At 43.5% G+C, this 15,864-nt stretch overlaps 1 protein-coding gene across 1 annotated transcript in view; it reads left to right on the top strand.

Annotated features, from left to right (window-relative positions):
• The window catches only part of LHCGR (luteinizing hormone/choriogonadotropin receptor), a gene marked incomplete at its 5' end in the record, with an annotated part of 70,707 nt that overhangs the window by 31,601 nt on the left and 23,242 nt on the right, over window positions 1-15,864 (top strand). The window contains 2 exons of the mRNA XM_082642537.1: window positions 5,483-5,551; window positions 10,888-10,962. Of these exons, the coding sequence (XP_082498663.1) occupies window positions 5,483-5,551; window positions 10,888-10,962 (144 nt within the window). The remainder of the gene's footprint in view (window positions 1-5,482; window positions 5,552-10,887; window positions 10,963-15,864) is intronic.

Raw genomic sequence — 15,864 nt, 5'->3', positions numbered from 1 at the left:
TTAATATTTGGTAGTATATATAAGTCCATGCCACTCTCTCACTTCATCCCAGCTTACCCTTCCCCCTCCCCGTGTCCTCAAATCCATTCTCTACATCTGTGTCTTTAGTCCTGTCTTGCCCCTAGGTCCTTCATAACTTTTTTTTTTTTTTAGCCTCCATATATATGTGTTAGCATATGGTATTTGTTTTTCTCTTTCTGGCTTACTTCACTCTGTATGACAGACTCTAGGTCCATCCACCTCACTGCAAATACATCAACTTCTTTTCTTTTTATGGCTGAGTAATATTCCATTGTATATATGTGCCACATCTTCTTTATCCATTCATCTGTCTATGGACACCTAGGTTGCTTCCATGTCTTGGCTATTGTAAATAGTGCTGCAGTGAACATTGTGGTACATGACTCTTTTTGAATTATGGTTTTCTCAGGGTATATGCCCAGTAGTGGGATTGCTGGGTCGTATGGTAGTTCTATTTTTAGTTTTTTAAGGAACCTCCATACTGTTCTCCATAGTGACTTGCTCTCTTTTTAAGCATCACTATGAAACATGGATTTTTCTAAAATTTTATTCAATATATTATACTGCATTGCTGTCATCATTATTTTAGATACCTGTCACCTTTTTATTGTTGCATGTTGTAAGTTGACATGAACTTGGCTGTGGTGGAGGGAAACATAAAAACTCAGTACTGCTGAAAAGCAAGAGGCATGCTCATATCAGAGAGAGGAATCCCTTACTATAGAGACTGTGAGCTCCACAGAAATGGGGAAATTCTGATAACATCCAAAAGTAGGGTCATGGCAGCATATAGTAGTGACCAGAGACAGTTATCCATACAATGACTGCCAGGGTATCCACTAAAGAAGTGTGTTCGTACATGAGGAATCATTCAGATATAAAAGGACTTCAGCAAGTACTGCATGAAGAAAGTGGTGATGGATAGAATAGGATCCCTCTTCTTTAGGATGGTGTTTATATAGTCATTTGATAAAAATTTGCTTATAGATATACTACCACAAGGCATATTTTCTAAAATAGTATGCTTTCCCCTTCAGTAACAAATATTCCTAATTCTGCAAGGTCTGACTCAAGTCTCAGCTCCACCATGCAGCCTCTCTGACTTCCCCAACCCAAGAGGACTTCTCATTTCTGTGTACCACACATGCTCACAAGGAATGTCTACTGGCTTGTATTATTCTTTCATTACTTCATGTTTTCACCCATTGAGATTATAAGCCTCTCAAGGACATGGATCTTATATGTCTTCTGTGTCCTCAGTAAAGACATGGGAAGACCCCAGATCCTAAGGTGTGAGGTACCTCCCCATTCAATGGGGTCACTTTTTGAGACCCCAAGGATCTGTAAACCTATATTAGGCTTTCTTCTTTGAAATCATCCAAAAACTAAGTGGCTACATGATCAAGTGGGAACTATGGCAGAATGTCTAAGACTGCTAATATAACCCCAGAAATGCCTTTAAAGCCCCAGGAATATTTGGAGTTTGCTATAAGGCAGTATTCAGAATTAGAGTGTCATCTGTGATTAAGTTCTAAAGCCCGAATCTTATTTTGAATAAAAAGGTGCCATTCTCTCTGTTTGAGTCAAAATTTCTGACATTTGAATAGAGAATGTAGACAATGCTTTAAAGTAAGGTGCAGCTATTATAATAGAGGAGAGAGAAAAATTCATTTCTATGCCCGTGACAGCATCCTCAAAGCAAAGGAAGCCCGCCTCATTTAATTCTGACACCACGATGTTTTAGAAAAAAGCTCTGTGAAGTGACTCTCCAGATGTTTTAAAGGGCATTTAAAGCATTGTGCAGCCCTGACAGCATGAGGTTTCCCACTCACATCTGTAATTTCTCCAAAGTAAGGAAGCCACTCTTTCAATCAAAACAAGGCAGCACATTCTATTGTCTGCAAACGTTAAGAACAGAGCCGAAGAGCAGTAGCTGAAAAGGAAATGGTGAGCCATTTTCTTTGGAAAGTTGAAAGAAGCAGAACACAGGCTATAAAAAAAAATTTTTTTAAGACATAAAAAATGTCCAAATACAAAAATGTCAATGGTGCCAGCATAGACCAAAGGTAGCTGAGGGCCCCCGGAGAATGAGTACATTCGGGGCAGCCCAGGCCACTGAACTGACCTGCTCTACCCAGGAGAAGAAAGGCCCCTACCTCAATAGAGGAGAATGACAGTTCAATTAAACAGGTCACTGCATTTCATGACATGCTGTCCAGAGCATGGAAAGGGAGATCTTTCTCTCTGTTCTGGCCAGACAGCTGGAAGCCACTGTTAAGTATAAGAAGAAGAAGAATCATAGGAGCAACACATTAAGCATTTACTTTGTTCCAGAACCTATTTCTAAGTACTCAATGTATGTTTACTGTTTTAATCCTTACAACAGCCTTTTGAGGTCAAGACTATTATTATCATCTCTGTTTTCAGATTACCAAATTGAGACACAGATAGGTTAAGTAAATTGCCCAAAGTAACTCAGTTCATAGGTAGTAGAGCTGGGATCCAAGCCCAGGCAGTTGGGTTCAGGGCTTGCAGACTTAACTGCGAGGCTGCACTTAGAGCAATGGCATTGTAAGCCCCACCAAAAAAGCCAAGTATAAAAAAAAAAAAAAGCTAAGTATAAAATCCTAATATGTATCAAAAGTAGGATCAGGGTATCACATACCAGTGATGAGGAATGGGCATCCAGACAAGTGCTGGCAGCTTTGCTTTGCTAAAAGCACGGTAGGGGCTACTTTTTCTACACGTGTAGTTCCACAACTAAGAAGGTAGAGAAAGCAGTAAGGGGACCAGACTCTGGACTCCATTCTGTCCAGCAGACCATCTGATTTGCACTATGGAAATAATGAGAGCTGCACCATCCTATGTTATACCCTAGGGCAAGGTCCCAAAGTGGCATGCCCAAAGCTTACTGGGAGAGCTTGTTATAAAAGTGCATTTTCCTGGATACCACGGCCAGGTTCTGATTCCGTAGGTCTGCAGTGCACCTGGTCAGTAGGTCTGCATCTGCATTTGTGGCCAGCAGCTCCAGATGATTCCTATTCAGTGGATGGAGGAGAATGATTTGACAAACACTGGCCTAGACTCTAAGAAATCCAGTTTCAAAGAAGTCCAGAGAAAAGACAGGTATGATTTCTTCATCTAAAAGAGATTACTGTAAAGGAATTCAATCCCCAAAATGACAAGAGACTGCCAAAGAACAATATTCTAAGTGTAAAATAAAAAGAGAATTCTAGTGGGATTGTGTGAAAGTTGTGTGTCATTCCACAAGGCAACAGAGATAAACCAAATACCAATCCCCTCGGATTCTACAATATAAATGGGGACAGAAAACTATTGAAAAATGGCATCCAATAATCCATTACAGAATATAGTTAAGAGCTCATGTGTGAAGCTGTAAACTCAGAAGAATTCCAGAAGGAAGCCCATGAGAGCAGGGGAAGCCAGACAAAGCTCTTCCTCCCGTGGAAGGGCAAGGCCACCGCTCCACCCAGCCTGTTGACTGAACTCATGTTAGGTAGCAAGCATTATGAGAGATTTGGGGGTTTAACAAAACGAATTAAATAGGCTCCCCTGCTCTCTTTGAACTCCATTATTTTGTAATCTCTATATTTTCTGAATTTCAGTGTTCAAGTATCAAGCTTCAACACTGAGTCCCAACTATACTTATTTATATGCTGGTTTGTCTCAGGTGTGTTGATGGAAAGAGACGCCCCCCAAACACACACACACACAAACACACACTATATACATACATATTACACACATCCACACTACACACATACACATACAATGAAATTAAATCCCACGCTTGTTTTATTTAACAAAGGCTAGAGAAACCCTGTGGACAGAAGCCACCTGGAGGAGTAGGTGGAGACTGTGTCTAAACTGTTTCTCATGTCACCCCCAATCTGTCCCTGACATGGGCGTGCAGCTGCCAGCAACCCTGTAAAGGGAAGCTAGCACCTGGCCAGATGCGGCGGCTTAATTTTATATCACACCACAGCCCTTTCTCACTTGAGTCTCATAGCATTGTTCATAAAGAACTTACACAAATATTTCTATTTGAGACTGTGGCTTTCAAACTTGCTTGGCCATGATTTACAGTGAGAAATTCATCTTATATATAACCATTTGTTCATCCAATTCACTTAACATATATTTACTGCAATCCTCCCAGGCGCCAGGCACTGTTCTACATGCAGGGGATCCTGCAATGAACAGAACAGTTTGAATCCTTGCTCTCATAAAGGTTACATTCTGCTGGGGAGGCAGACAGTAATATAATCATGGGTCAGATGCTAATAAAGCAAATCAGAGAAGGGAGACAGAGAATTCTGGAATGCTGGGGGGGCAGTTTAAATAGGGTGGCCAGGAAAGCCCACACGGAGAACATGACATCAAACATAGCTCTACAGGAGGAGGAAGAGGGGCCGTGTGGCTATCTCAGAGAAGAAGAGTCAAATCACCCAGCAAAACTGCTGTGCTGGAAGTAGCCCCAGGCACAGTGTGTTCTGGTCTCATTTCCACCTATTGTGAACTTTAGACAAATCACTTTCTTCTCTGAGCCTCTTTCCTTCTCTGTCAAATGAAGGGTTGCCGCTCGCTCCTCTCCAAGCTCTTTTCTGCCTCTAACGTTTCCCAGCATCTGTGTTCTAAGCAGTCTCCTATGTCTTGTTCTGGGCAGACTTATATGTATATATGTATACATATACTTACATGTACATAACATTCAAAAATGGTGGAACGAAACTTCAGAAAGAGTACTACCCCGATTACATGCAACATACTCTAACATTTTCCGTTTTGTTCCATTCTGTTCTATTTCATTTTTTTTAAGGCTGATTGTACCCAACTAAATTGATTTCACTATCCACTAATGAGTCTTAAAGAACTGTTTACAGACATTGAAATCTTGGTTGTGGAACAAAATGTGGCATCAGCAAAACCACAGACTCATCCAAGAAAAAGAAACACTCAGTACTGGAGCCTTCTCCTACCCTCAGCTTTCGGTGACCCAGAAAGCCCATATGCCCAGATAGGCCTGTAGAACCAGACACGAGACTTAAGTGTTAGGCAGCTCTAGCCTCACATTCCAGTTCTGCCACTGTTTTCTCTGACCGTAAGCAAGCTACACAACAACATGAAGGCTTAGGTTTCTGACCAGAGCAATGGAAGTGACGATGAGGATTATATCATAAATATGTAGCATGGTTGATCAATATCTGGCACTTAATAAACACTTAACAAATTAGTGCTGGTGCTGGCGGTAGAGGTGGAAGCCAACTAGAGCGAGAAAACAGTCTCATCTCAGCAGGCCCCGAGGATCTAAAATGTTAGAGAAACAGAGCTAGATATTGTACGTGCCAGTAATTATCTTAGTAATAAATGTCACAGAAGGAAGAATGTGTGATTCCAAACTGTTTCTTTCGCTCCTAAAACCTCTCTCCTCCCTCCTTAGAAAACTATATGGAAATGGATTTGAAGAAATACAAAGTCATGCATTCAATGGGACAACGCTGATTTCCCTGTAAGTATGTGCTTATTTCCCCAGCTCATGAATAACAATGAGATATTACTCTGGCTACCAGATCACATTCAATCTTCAGCAACTAACTCAGGACAAAAATAAACTTTCAAGTGGCTGGTCCTCAGTGTGGCACACATGTTACTAGGCAACTGGCTGGCTGGAAACCACAGAGCACCCTGATATCGAAGATGGATGCAGCCTGCATACATTGAAGTTGACAGTTTGCTGAAATATTCAACACCCTACTTTAGGCTCCCCCACCTCACAGCCTCCCTCTCTAGTCCCCTCGCTCAGGTCAATGGTGTGTTAGAGGCAGTGTGATTTCAGTAAAGAAATTCTTCCTCCCGGCCTCACTGCAGAGAAATCAGATAATGCCATTTACCAGCCGATTCAGCCACAACAGGCCCACACAGAAGCCCATCTCCTTACTGCTGCGGGCTGGGGGGCGGGGGGATACAGGGGGGAGTAAGGAGCTCATGTTCCACAAGGTGAGGGAGCCCTGTGTTTTCACCACATCCTACCCCAGTCCCCAGTGTTAACAGCCTTCAACTTTAGAGAAGCATCCCTACTGCTCCCTTCACTGTTCTCAACCTGTCTTTCTTTCTATGGCTCCTTTTCTAAAAAAGGGGCTCATTCACAAAGCTCGCAGGGCCAGAGCAGAGGCTGCTTGAACCATGACAGGTACCGGGTAAGGTGACAATCACCATACACCTGTGTACAGTAAAGCCTAATAGCACATGAAAGGCTCAACTAAAGCCAGAGTTAAGGAAAACAAACAAATGAAAAGGCTTTTAATAATAAACAAGCCATATGTATAAACCATGGTCTACACCAGTGCTTCTCAAACTTTAACACACATAGGAACCACATGGAGACTGCTAAAACACAGGTTCCTGAGCCCCACCCCCAGACATTTTAATTCACTGGGTCTAGGGTAGGGCCCGAGAATTTGAAATTTTAACAAACTCCCAGGAGATGCTGATGCTGCCAGTCTGAAGTAGCATAAGTCTATACAATATAGTATTTTTTTTTTTTCTTTTTGCGGTACGCGGGCCTCTCACTGCTGTGGCCTCTCCCGTTGCGGAGCACAGGCTCCGGACGCGCAGGCTCAGCGGCCATGGCTCACGGGCCCAGCCGCTCCGCGGCAAGTGGGATCTTCCCGGACCGGGGCACGAACCCGTGTGCCCTGCATCGGCAGGCAGACTCTCAACCACTGCGCCACCAGGGAAGCCCCAATATAGTATTTATTTTAACTACAAATATTAACCAAAGACCCTATTATATGGATACCATGTTATATAGCTTGGTGGAGAAGAGAATGGATCTAACAGTCAGTAACTGGGACTCAAACTCCAATCCCATTATTTATCACCTTGACCTTGAGCAAGTTACTCAACCAATCTAAACCATAGTGTTTTCATCCATAAAATGGAGCTGCTAATAGGCTTCTTTTGAGGATACCACCACCAAAATGAAAAGGTCTGTTTTGCATCCTCAGTACTTAGCACAGTGCCTGGCATAGAGTACGTGCTCATTTATTATTTGTTACATTATATAGTTAATTATGAATGAATGATAATTCAATAAGATTGTATTTTTATGCAGTTAGCACAGGTCTGGCACATACTAAGTGCTCCAGGAATGGTAGCTTTTTAAACAGTTGTCCTTCCTACCATGGAGTGGATTTTCCCTCATTTTCTTGTTGACTTGAATTCAACGCAGGGTTCACTCTGGCCAATCGAATCTGTTTCTGCCAAATTAAAATCAGAGGCTTATCCTCTCCTGGCACAGTACTCTCAGATGCCTCATTCTGTTATTCACTCAACAAGTGTTTGCCAAGCATCAGCTGTGTTTGAAGGAACATGCTATATTTTGAGGGGAAATGAAGATGAAGAAGCCCTGGTGTTTGCCCTGCAGGAGCTTACAGCCTAGGAAGAAACATCTCCAAATGGTATATAAACTGTACACTAAGTAGTTACTAAAACAGAAGGCAAAATATGGTGCCTGGCCTGAGAGAGGTAAAGTCCTCTGAGATTTCAAAGGCAGAAGAGAAGGAAATTAGAGAAAGCCTCATGAGAGACGTAGATTTTGAGCTGAGCCTAACTTGGACAGGCAAAGATGGAAGGAAAATGCACTCCGGTCAGAGGACAAGAAGAACAGCCCAGAGGAGGATGCATGGGATGTGCTCAAAGACCAGAAAACAGTACCTTTTAGAAAGTCCTAGATGTGGGTTAGAGACAAAGCAGGAAGGGCCTTAGATGCTAGAGTAAACAATTTGGACTCTCTTCTGTAGAAAATAAGCCGTTGAAAGTCCTGGGATAGGAAGTGTGAGAGGGGTGCTTAAAGAAGGTTGGCTCATGGGTTAGCAGGGAGGCCAGAGGGCTGGAAGGGGCAGGCCAGGGCTAGGGACACAGAAGTCAGAATTACCTGAGGAGAGGGGACGGGTGAAGTCCTTTGTGGTTGAGGTCACCTGCACAAGGAGGAAAAATAAGAGGACTGAATACAAAGTTGGGGGGAAACAAGAGATAAGGAAAAGAAGCCAGAGCAAAAGCAGAGGTGAGAGGCTAATCAGCAGAGTACATCTTTGGGAGGTCAGGGAAAGCAGAGCGTAAGGTGGGAGGTCCTTGGTCAGCAGTGTCTCAACCGCTTTAGAGATGCCAGAATGGGTGTGGACTTAGAAAAGTCCCAAAGTCCCATTAGTATGTATTCCCCATACCACACTGTTGCCAGAAAGAGGAAGCCGAGAACACACATCAGTTTGCCAAGAACACAAGCCAATTCCATTCATTTATTCGTTCAACACACACTTATTAAGCATCACCAATATATTAGGCACTATGTTAAGTGCTGTGTCTACAATGGAACAGTGGAGACAGTCCCTGCCCTAATGAAGTTTCTGTACTAGCAGAAGAGACAGGAAAAAGGCAAGTAAATAAATGAAATTATTGCAGGTAGTGATACATACTGTGAAGGAAATAACCTATCCCTGAGAGCTGAGAGAGTACCAGGGGCAGACTGACTCTAGGTTAGGTGCTCAGGGACAGCCTCACCAAGGGTGTGATATTTAGGCTGACCCTAAAGGATGACAAGGAGTCCGCACTGGCAATCATCAGACGAAGCGCATTACAGAAAGAGGGAGCAGCATGTGCAAAGGTCCTGAGGTGGGCAAGAAAAGAAGTTGATAAACTCCAAGAATTGAGAGGAGGCCAATGCGACTTAAGGGTCATCAGCAAAGGGAACACTGGATGAGATTTAGCTGGAGATGGAGCAGGAGCAAGTCATCAGGACTGAGGGGCCATGAGAAGGAGTCTGAATTCTCTTCCAAGAGCGAGCAGACTCATCGAAGGGTTGAGCAGGGCAGAGGGAGTAGTTTTCAAAACCGTCAAGCAAAAGTTTCCAACTATGGGCGTGTCCAGCCCCATTTCTGACACCTTCCTCATATAAAGGCCTGTCCAAAGTTGTTCAGAACAATGACACCATAGCCCTACAAAGTTCTCAAATACGTTACTTACTAAGACAGACAGGGTGGAGACGAGCAGCTTCAGAAGGTTACCCTCAGACACCTCCAGGGATCCGAGAGCCCAGCCCTACCACTCCCAGAGCACCCCCATCAGGGAAGCCTTGGCTGGAGCTGGGGAGTTCTCCCACTGTACTTCAAAAGGCCATCCTTCCTAACCTTCTCACACCTAGAAGGCCATGCCACTCGGGAGAGTTCCCAAAAGCGACCCCCAGGAAACTGTGGTAGATAACTTTTGGATTTATTTTTGACCAACTTACATAATACAGAGTTATCATTATACAAAAAGATCTTGAGTTTTAATAAAACATGAGAAATGCTGTCCTGAAATTTGAACAATTAATTTGACCTGGCTGACATGAGGATTATTTGCTCACAGAGCCCGGTTTCAATGATTTATGACCATAACTGAACATAATTAAAACAAATCAAATCAGGAAGAAGAGCCATGGAGGTTTGGGAAGGAATTTTTCTTTTGATTTAGATTTTAAACAGCAATTGACTCTGACAACCTCATCTCTTTGAAAGTGGAAATACACCCAGGGGATGGGACGATGTGAGACTGACGGGTGCATTGTGATGAAAGGGCCGAGGCTTTCCGAGGAAAACGCTTAGTGGAAGCATGGGGAAGAGAGCCACCGAGGGAGTGAGATGCAGGGGCTTTTACGGTTTTTAAATGGCAGGGGTGATGTGGAGACTTGCAGAAAGACGAGGAAGAAGATGTAAAGCTATGAGATGAACCAGGTAATTACTGAGGATCCTGCAAGGGAGGGGGCAGTGGGTGTTGGTGTATTTGTTTTGCCACTGTAACAGTGGTGCAGAAGAATCATGTCCTATGCTCAAAATCATCACGCCAGCAATGGATGTACACTGTGCCCACTGTCCAGCGTTTTCCAGAATGCTCTTTGAGACGCCACGCTTCTCTTGTAGGAAGAAAGCAATCAAAAGTAAGGTGACAAGTCTGAGCCCAGGGACTCCTCTCCCGGCTTCCTTGTCCACCCAGAGAGGGGCCTGTCCTTGGAGACACCAGTGTCAGGGCCCAGACGGGAGCTGCTCAGCGGGGCTAGGCTCAGCTGGTCCTGAGCAGTTCACCCTGAGCGGTCTTGAGCTTAGGGAACAGAAGCCCTCAGGTAGTTACTCCCATTGCAGCTTTTGGCTTCCTGAAGAGCGGTGGCCTTCAACCCTTTTGTTTCTACAATACACACACCTGGCAACGATCAGGCACACGGCACAGACCCGCGGGGCACCCGGGGTAGGGGAGTTTTCTATACGGGCTGTCCTTCCTCCGCTTTCTAACCCACTGAGCAATGCACAGCTGAAAGAAAAAGAGTTAACATGATGAAAGGGGGTAGCTTTGAATGGACCCTACTTTTCTTTTAAGTAAACAATTTGCAAACCTCAGTATATTACTATGAACAAACCTTGAGCCCTCCAAGGTCATGACGGCCTGATGCAGAGTGGGCTGCACTTCCACCCTTCGGCCTTGAACACTGGAGCAGCATTTTCTTCCCTGCCCAGCTGCCTGGTAGTAAATGTGCACAACTCCAGGACAGAAGTAGGGAGTACTTTAAGTTGCAGGACAAAGGGTTCCACTGAGCGAGGGGGAAATCGCAGAGGAAAGGCGGAGCCAAGCACACCAGCGATTTCACAGTTTCTCCCCGGACAAGAACGTCTTTTTCTCATTTTACCTACAGCCCCGCCTTGTCCCCTCGACCCCTGAGCACCATGCCCACAGGCTGCTCTCACCGCGCATGCGCACAGCTATGACTGTTTACACATGAGCTGCAAACTCCACTGAGGACACTGTCCTTCCCCACAGGGAGCTAAAGGAAAACGTGCACCTGGAGAAGATACACAATGGCGCCTTCCGGGGGGCCACCGGGCCTAGCATCTTGTGAGTACAGCGCTGCTGCCCTCCCTCCCCGCCCGCTGCAGCCCAGCAGGCCCGCTCAGGGTGTCCAGCCACATGGTTCCCAGCCTGCTTTGTGGGGAACCAGTCTCTGCACTGCGCGTGCGAGGGTTACCGCAACAAAGCACCACCAGCTGGGGGTTGAAACAATAGAAATGTCTTGTCTTGCAGTTCTAGAGGCTAGAAGTCTGAAATGAGGGTATCGGCAAGGCTGGCTCCTCCTGAGGGCTGCGAGGGCAGGACCTGTTCCAGGCCTCTCTCCTTGTTCCTGTAGTTCCTTCTGGTGGTGGCAGCATAAGTCCAGTCTTCACAGGGTGCTCTGTGTGTCTGTCTGTCTGTCTGTCTCCAAATTTCCACCTTTTTGCAAGGATACCAGTCATACTGGATTAGGGTCCATCCTAATGATCTCATTTGAACTTGATCACCTCTGTAAAGACCCTATTTCCAATTAAGGTCACATTCTGCAGTACTGGGGGTTAGGACTTCAACATATGAATTTGGTGGAGACATGGTTCAACCAACATCAAATACGGAGGGCCTCCTAATGTGCTGGCAGGGGGGCGTGGTGATCCCTGGCATCCCCTCGTGGGAATTAAGGCTGTGTGAGCTGCTATGCGTCAGGCTCCCTGAGGATGCACGGAGCAGAGGCAAGTGCCCTCAGTTAGTGGGAGCTGAGCATAAGGACACATGGGAAAATTAAGAGGAGCAGGAAATTGAACCTTTAGTCTCCTGACAATGCCTTAGGAAGCCGGAAACATCCTGTAGGAAACAAATGCAGCTGCGGTCAGGCTTCAGGGAGCGACGCAACAGGGCTCCAGAAACTCTGCAGCAATAACGGCAGTGGCCTCGTCACCTTCGCCACAGAGATGCCGGCCCATTAGTCCCTACCCTGGCACGCTATCACTAATGCCTTCAACAAGCATGGGTTGGACACGTCCTGTGTACCAGGCACCAAGCTGCAGGGACAGTGGCGAGCTCTGGGCCCTGTTCATAAAGAGATTACAGCCATGGAGGGGAAAGAACAATAAACAGGCAAAGTGATAAACAGGCGCGTGACTTTAAAATGAGGACAGTCCTAGAAAGATAGTGAACAGCGTAACCCAGTTCATTTGTTTGTTTATTCATTCATTCATTGATTTATCCAATAACTGTAAGTCCATACTATGTGCCAGGCACCGGATTAGACAACAGGGAAACAGCAGAGAATAAGAAAAGGCAAATGTCTCTGCCTTCATAGAGTGGGGAAGACAGACAAGGATCAAATGAGTAAAGAAAATATGGAGTATTCCAGATGGCTGTGGAGGAGAAAAATTCAGGTGGCTGGGCAAAAGGAGCTCTAGAGAGGGAGCTAGCATTTTAAGGAGGATGGTCAGGTAAGACGGTCCTGAACAAGTGACATTTAAGCAAATACCTGAAAGAAGTGAGGGAGCAAGTTGTGTGGGTATCGGTAGGAAGAGCACTCCAGGTGCAGGGAACTAGGCAGGAGGCCAGTGTGGCAGAGTAAGCCAAGAGGAGGGGCCTAGAACAGAAGGACCGAGAGGTGGCGAAAGCCAGGTTATGAGGCTCGTGGCTTTTTTTTTTTTTTTTTTTTTTTTTTTTATTTATTTATTTATTTTTTAATAACAAATTTAATCAGTTATACATATACATATGTTTCCATAACCCCTCCCTTTTGCGTCTCCCTCCTACCCTCCCTATCCCACCCCTCCAGGCGGTCACAAAGTACCGAGCTGACCTCCCTGTGCTATGCGGCTGCTTCCCACTAGCTATCTACCTCACGTTTGGTAGTGTATATATGTCCATGCCGCTCTTTCACTTTGTCACAGCTTACCCTTCCCCCTCCCCATATCCTCAAGTCCATTCTCTAGTAGGTCTGTGTCTTTATTCCTGTCTTACCCATATGTTCTTCATGACATTTTTTTTTTCTTAAATTCCATATATATGTGTTAGCATACAGTATTTGTCTTTCTCTTTCTGACTTACTTCACTCTGTATGACAGACTCTAGGTCTATCCACCTCATTACAAATAGCTCAATTTCATTTCTTTTTATGGCTGAGTAATATTCCATTGTATATATGTGCCACATCTTCTTTATCCATTCATCCGATGATGGACACTTAGGTTGTTTCCATCTTCGGGCTATTGTAAATAGGGCTGCTATGAACATTTTGGTACATGTCTCTTTTTGAATTATGGTTTTCTCGGGGTATATGCCCAGTAGTGGGATTGCTGGGTCATATGGTAGTTCTATTTGTAGTTTTTTAAGGAACCTCCATACCGTTCTCCATAGCGGCTGTACCAATTCACATTCCCACCAGCAGTGCAAGAGTGTTCCCTTTTTTCCACACCCTCTCCAGCATTTATTGTTTCTAGATTTTTTGATGATGGCCATTCTGACTGGTGTGAGATGATATCTCATTGTAGTTTTGATTTGCATTTCTCTAATGAGTAAAGATGTTGAGCATCCTTTCATGTGTTTGTTGGCAGTCTGTATATCTTCTGTGGAGAAATGTCTATTTAGGTCTTCTGCCCATTTTTGGATTGGGTTGTTTGTTTTTTTGTTATTGAGCTGCATGAGCTGCTTATAAATTTTGGAGATTAATCCTTTGTCAGTTGCTTCATTTGCAAATATTTTCTCCCATTCTGAGGGTTGTCTTTTGGTCTTGTTTATGGTTTCCTTTGCTGTGCAAAAGCTTTTAAGTTTCATTAGGTCCCATGTGTTTATTTTTGTCTTTATTTCCATTTCTCTAGGAGGTGGGTCAAAAAGGATCTTGCTGTGATTTATGTCATAGAGTGTTCTGCCTATGTGTTCCTCTAAGAGTTTGATAGTGTCTGGCCTTATATTTAGGTCTTTAATCCATTTTGAGCTTATTTTTGTGTATGGTGTTAGGGAGTGATCTAATCTCATACTTTTACATGTCCCTATCCAGTTTTCCCAGCACCACTTATTGAAGAGACTGTCCTTTCTCCACTGTACATTCCTGCCTCCTTTATCAAAGATAAGGTGACCATATGTCCGTGGGTTTAACTCTGGGCTTTCTATCCTGTTCCATTGATCTATCTTTCTGTTTTTGTGCCAGTACCATACTGTCTTGATTACTGTAGCTTTGTAGTATAGTCTGAAGTCAGGGAGCCTGATTCCTCCAGCTCCATTTTTCGTTCTCAAGATTGCTTTGGCTATTCGGGGTCTTTTGTGTTTCCATACAAATTGTGAAATTTTTTGTTCTAGTTCTGTGAAAAATGCCAGTGGTAGTTTGATAGGGATTGCATTGAACCTGTAGATTGCTTTGGGTAGTAGAGTCATTTTCACAATGTTGATTCTTCCAATCCAAGAACATGGTACATCTCTCCATCTATTTGTATCATCTTTAATTTCTTTCATCAGTGTCTTATAGTTTTCTGCATACAGGTCTTTTGTCTCCTTAGGTAGGTTTATTCCTAGATATTTTATTCTTTTTGTTGCAATGGTAAATGGGAGTGTTTCCTTGATTTCACTTTCAGATTTTTCATCATCAGTATATAGGAATGCCAGAGATTTCTGTGCATTAATTTTGTATCCTGCAACTTTACCAAATTCATTGATTAACTCTAGTAGTTTTCTGGTAGCATCTTTAGGATTCTCTATGTATAGTATCATGTCATCTGCAAACAGTGACAGCTTTACTTCTTCTTTTCCAATTTGGATTCCTTTTATTTCCTTTTCTTCTCTGATTGCTGTGGCTAAAACTTCCAAAACTAGGTTGAATAAGAGTGGTGAAAGTGGGCAACCTTGTCTAGTTCCTGATCTTAGTGGAAATGGTTTCAGTTTTTCACCATTGAGGACGATGCTGGCTGTGGGTTTGTCATATATGGCCTTTATTATGTTGAGGAAAGTTCCCTCTATGCCTACTTTCTGCAGGGTTTTTATCATAAATGGGTGTTGAATTTTGTCGAAAGCTTTCTCTGCATCTATTGAGATGATCATATGGTTTTTCTCCTTCAATTTGTTAATATGGTGTATCACGTTGATTGATTTGCGTATATTGAAGAATCCTTGCATTCCTGGAATAAACCCCACTTGATCATGGTGTATGATCCTTTTAATGTGCTGTTGGATTCTGTTTGCTAGTATTTTGTTGAGGATTTTGGCATCTATGTTCATCAGTGATATTGGCCTGTAGTTTTCTTTCTTTGTGACATCCTTGCCTGGTTTTGGTATCAAGGTGATGGTGGCCTCGTAGAATGAGTTTGGGAGTGTTCCTCCCTCTGCTATATTTTGGAAGAGTTTGAGAAGGATAGGTGTTAGCTCTTCTCTAAATGCTTGATAGAATTCGCCTGTGAAGCCATCTGGTCCTGGGCTTTTGTTTGTTGGAAGATTTTTTATCACAGTTTCAATTTCAGTGCTTGTGATTGGTCTGTTCATATTTTCTATTTCGTCCTGATTCAGTCTTGGCAGGTTGTGCATTTCTAAGAATTTGTCCATTTCCTCCAGGTTGTCCATTTTATTGGCATAGAGTTGCTTATAGTAATCTCTCATGATCTTTTGTATTTCTGCAGTGTCAGTTGTTACTTCTCCTTTTTCATTTCTAATTCTATTGATTTGAGTCTTCTCCCTTTTTTTCTTGATGAGTCTGGCTAATGGTTTATCAATTTTGTTTATCTTCTCAAAGAACCAGCTTTTAGTTTTATTGATCTTTGCTATCGTTTCCTTCATTTCTTTTTCATTTATTTCTGATCTGATCTTTATGATTTCTTTCCTTCTGCTAATTTTGTGGTTTTCTTGTTCTTCTTTCTCTAATTGCTTTAGGTGCAAGGTTAGGTTGTTTATTCGAGATGTTTCCTGTTTCTTAAGGTGGGATTGTATTGCTATAAACTTCCCTCTTAGAACTGCTTTTGCTGCATCCCA

Source organism: Mesoplodon mirus, assembly GCF_964341445.2.
Source record: "Mesoplodon mirus genome assembly, chromosome: 14".
Taxonomy (NCBI): Eukaryota; Metazoa; Chordata; class Mammalia; order Artiodactyla; family Ziphiidae; genus Mesoplodon; species Mesoplodon mirus.
The sequence above is the reverse complement of the archived record's forward strand: the minus strand, read 5'-3'. Positions and strand labels throughout refer to the sequence as shown.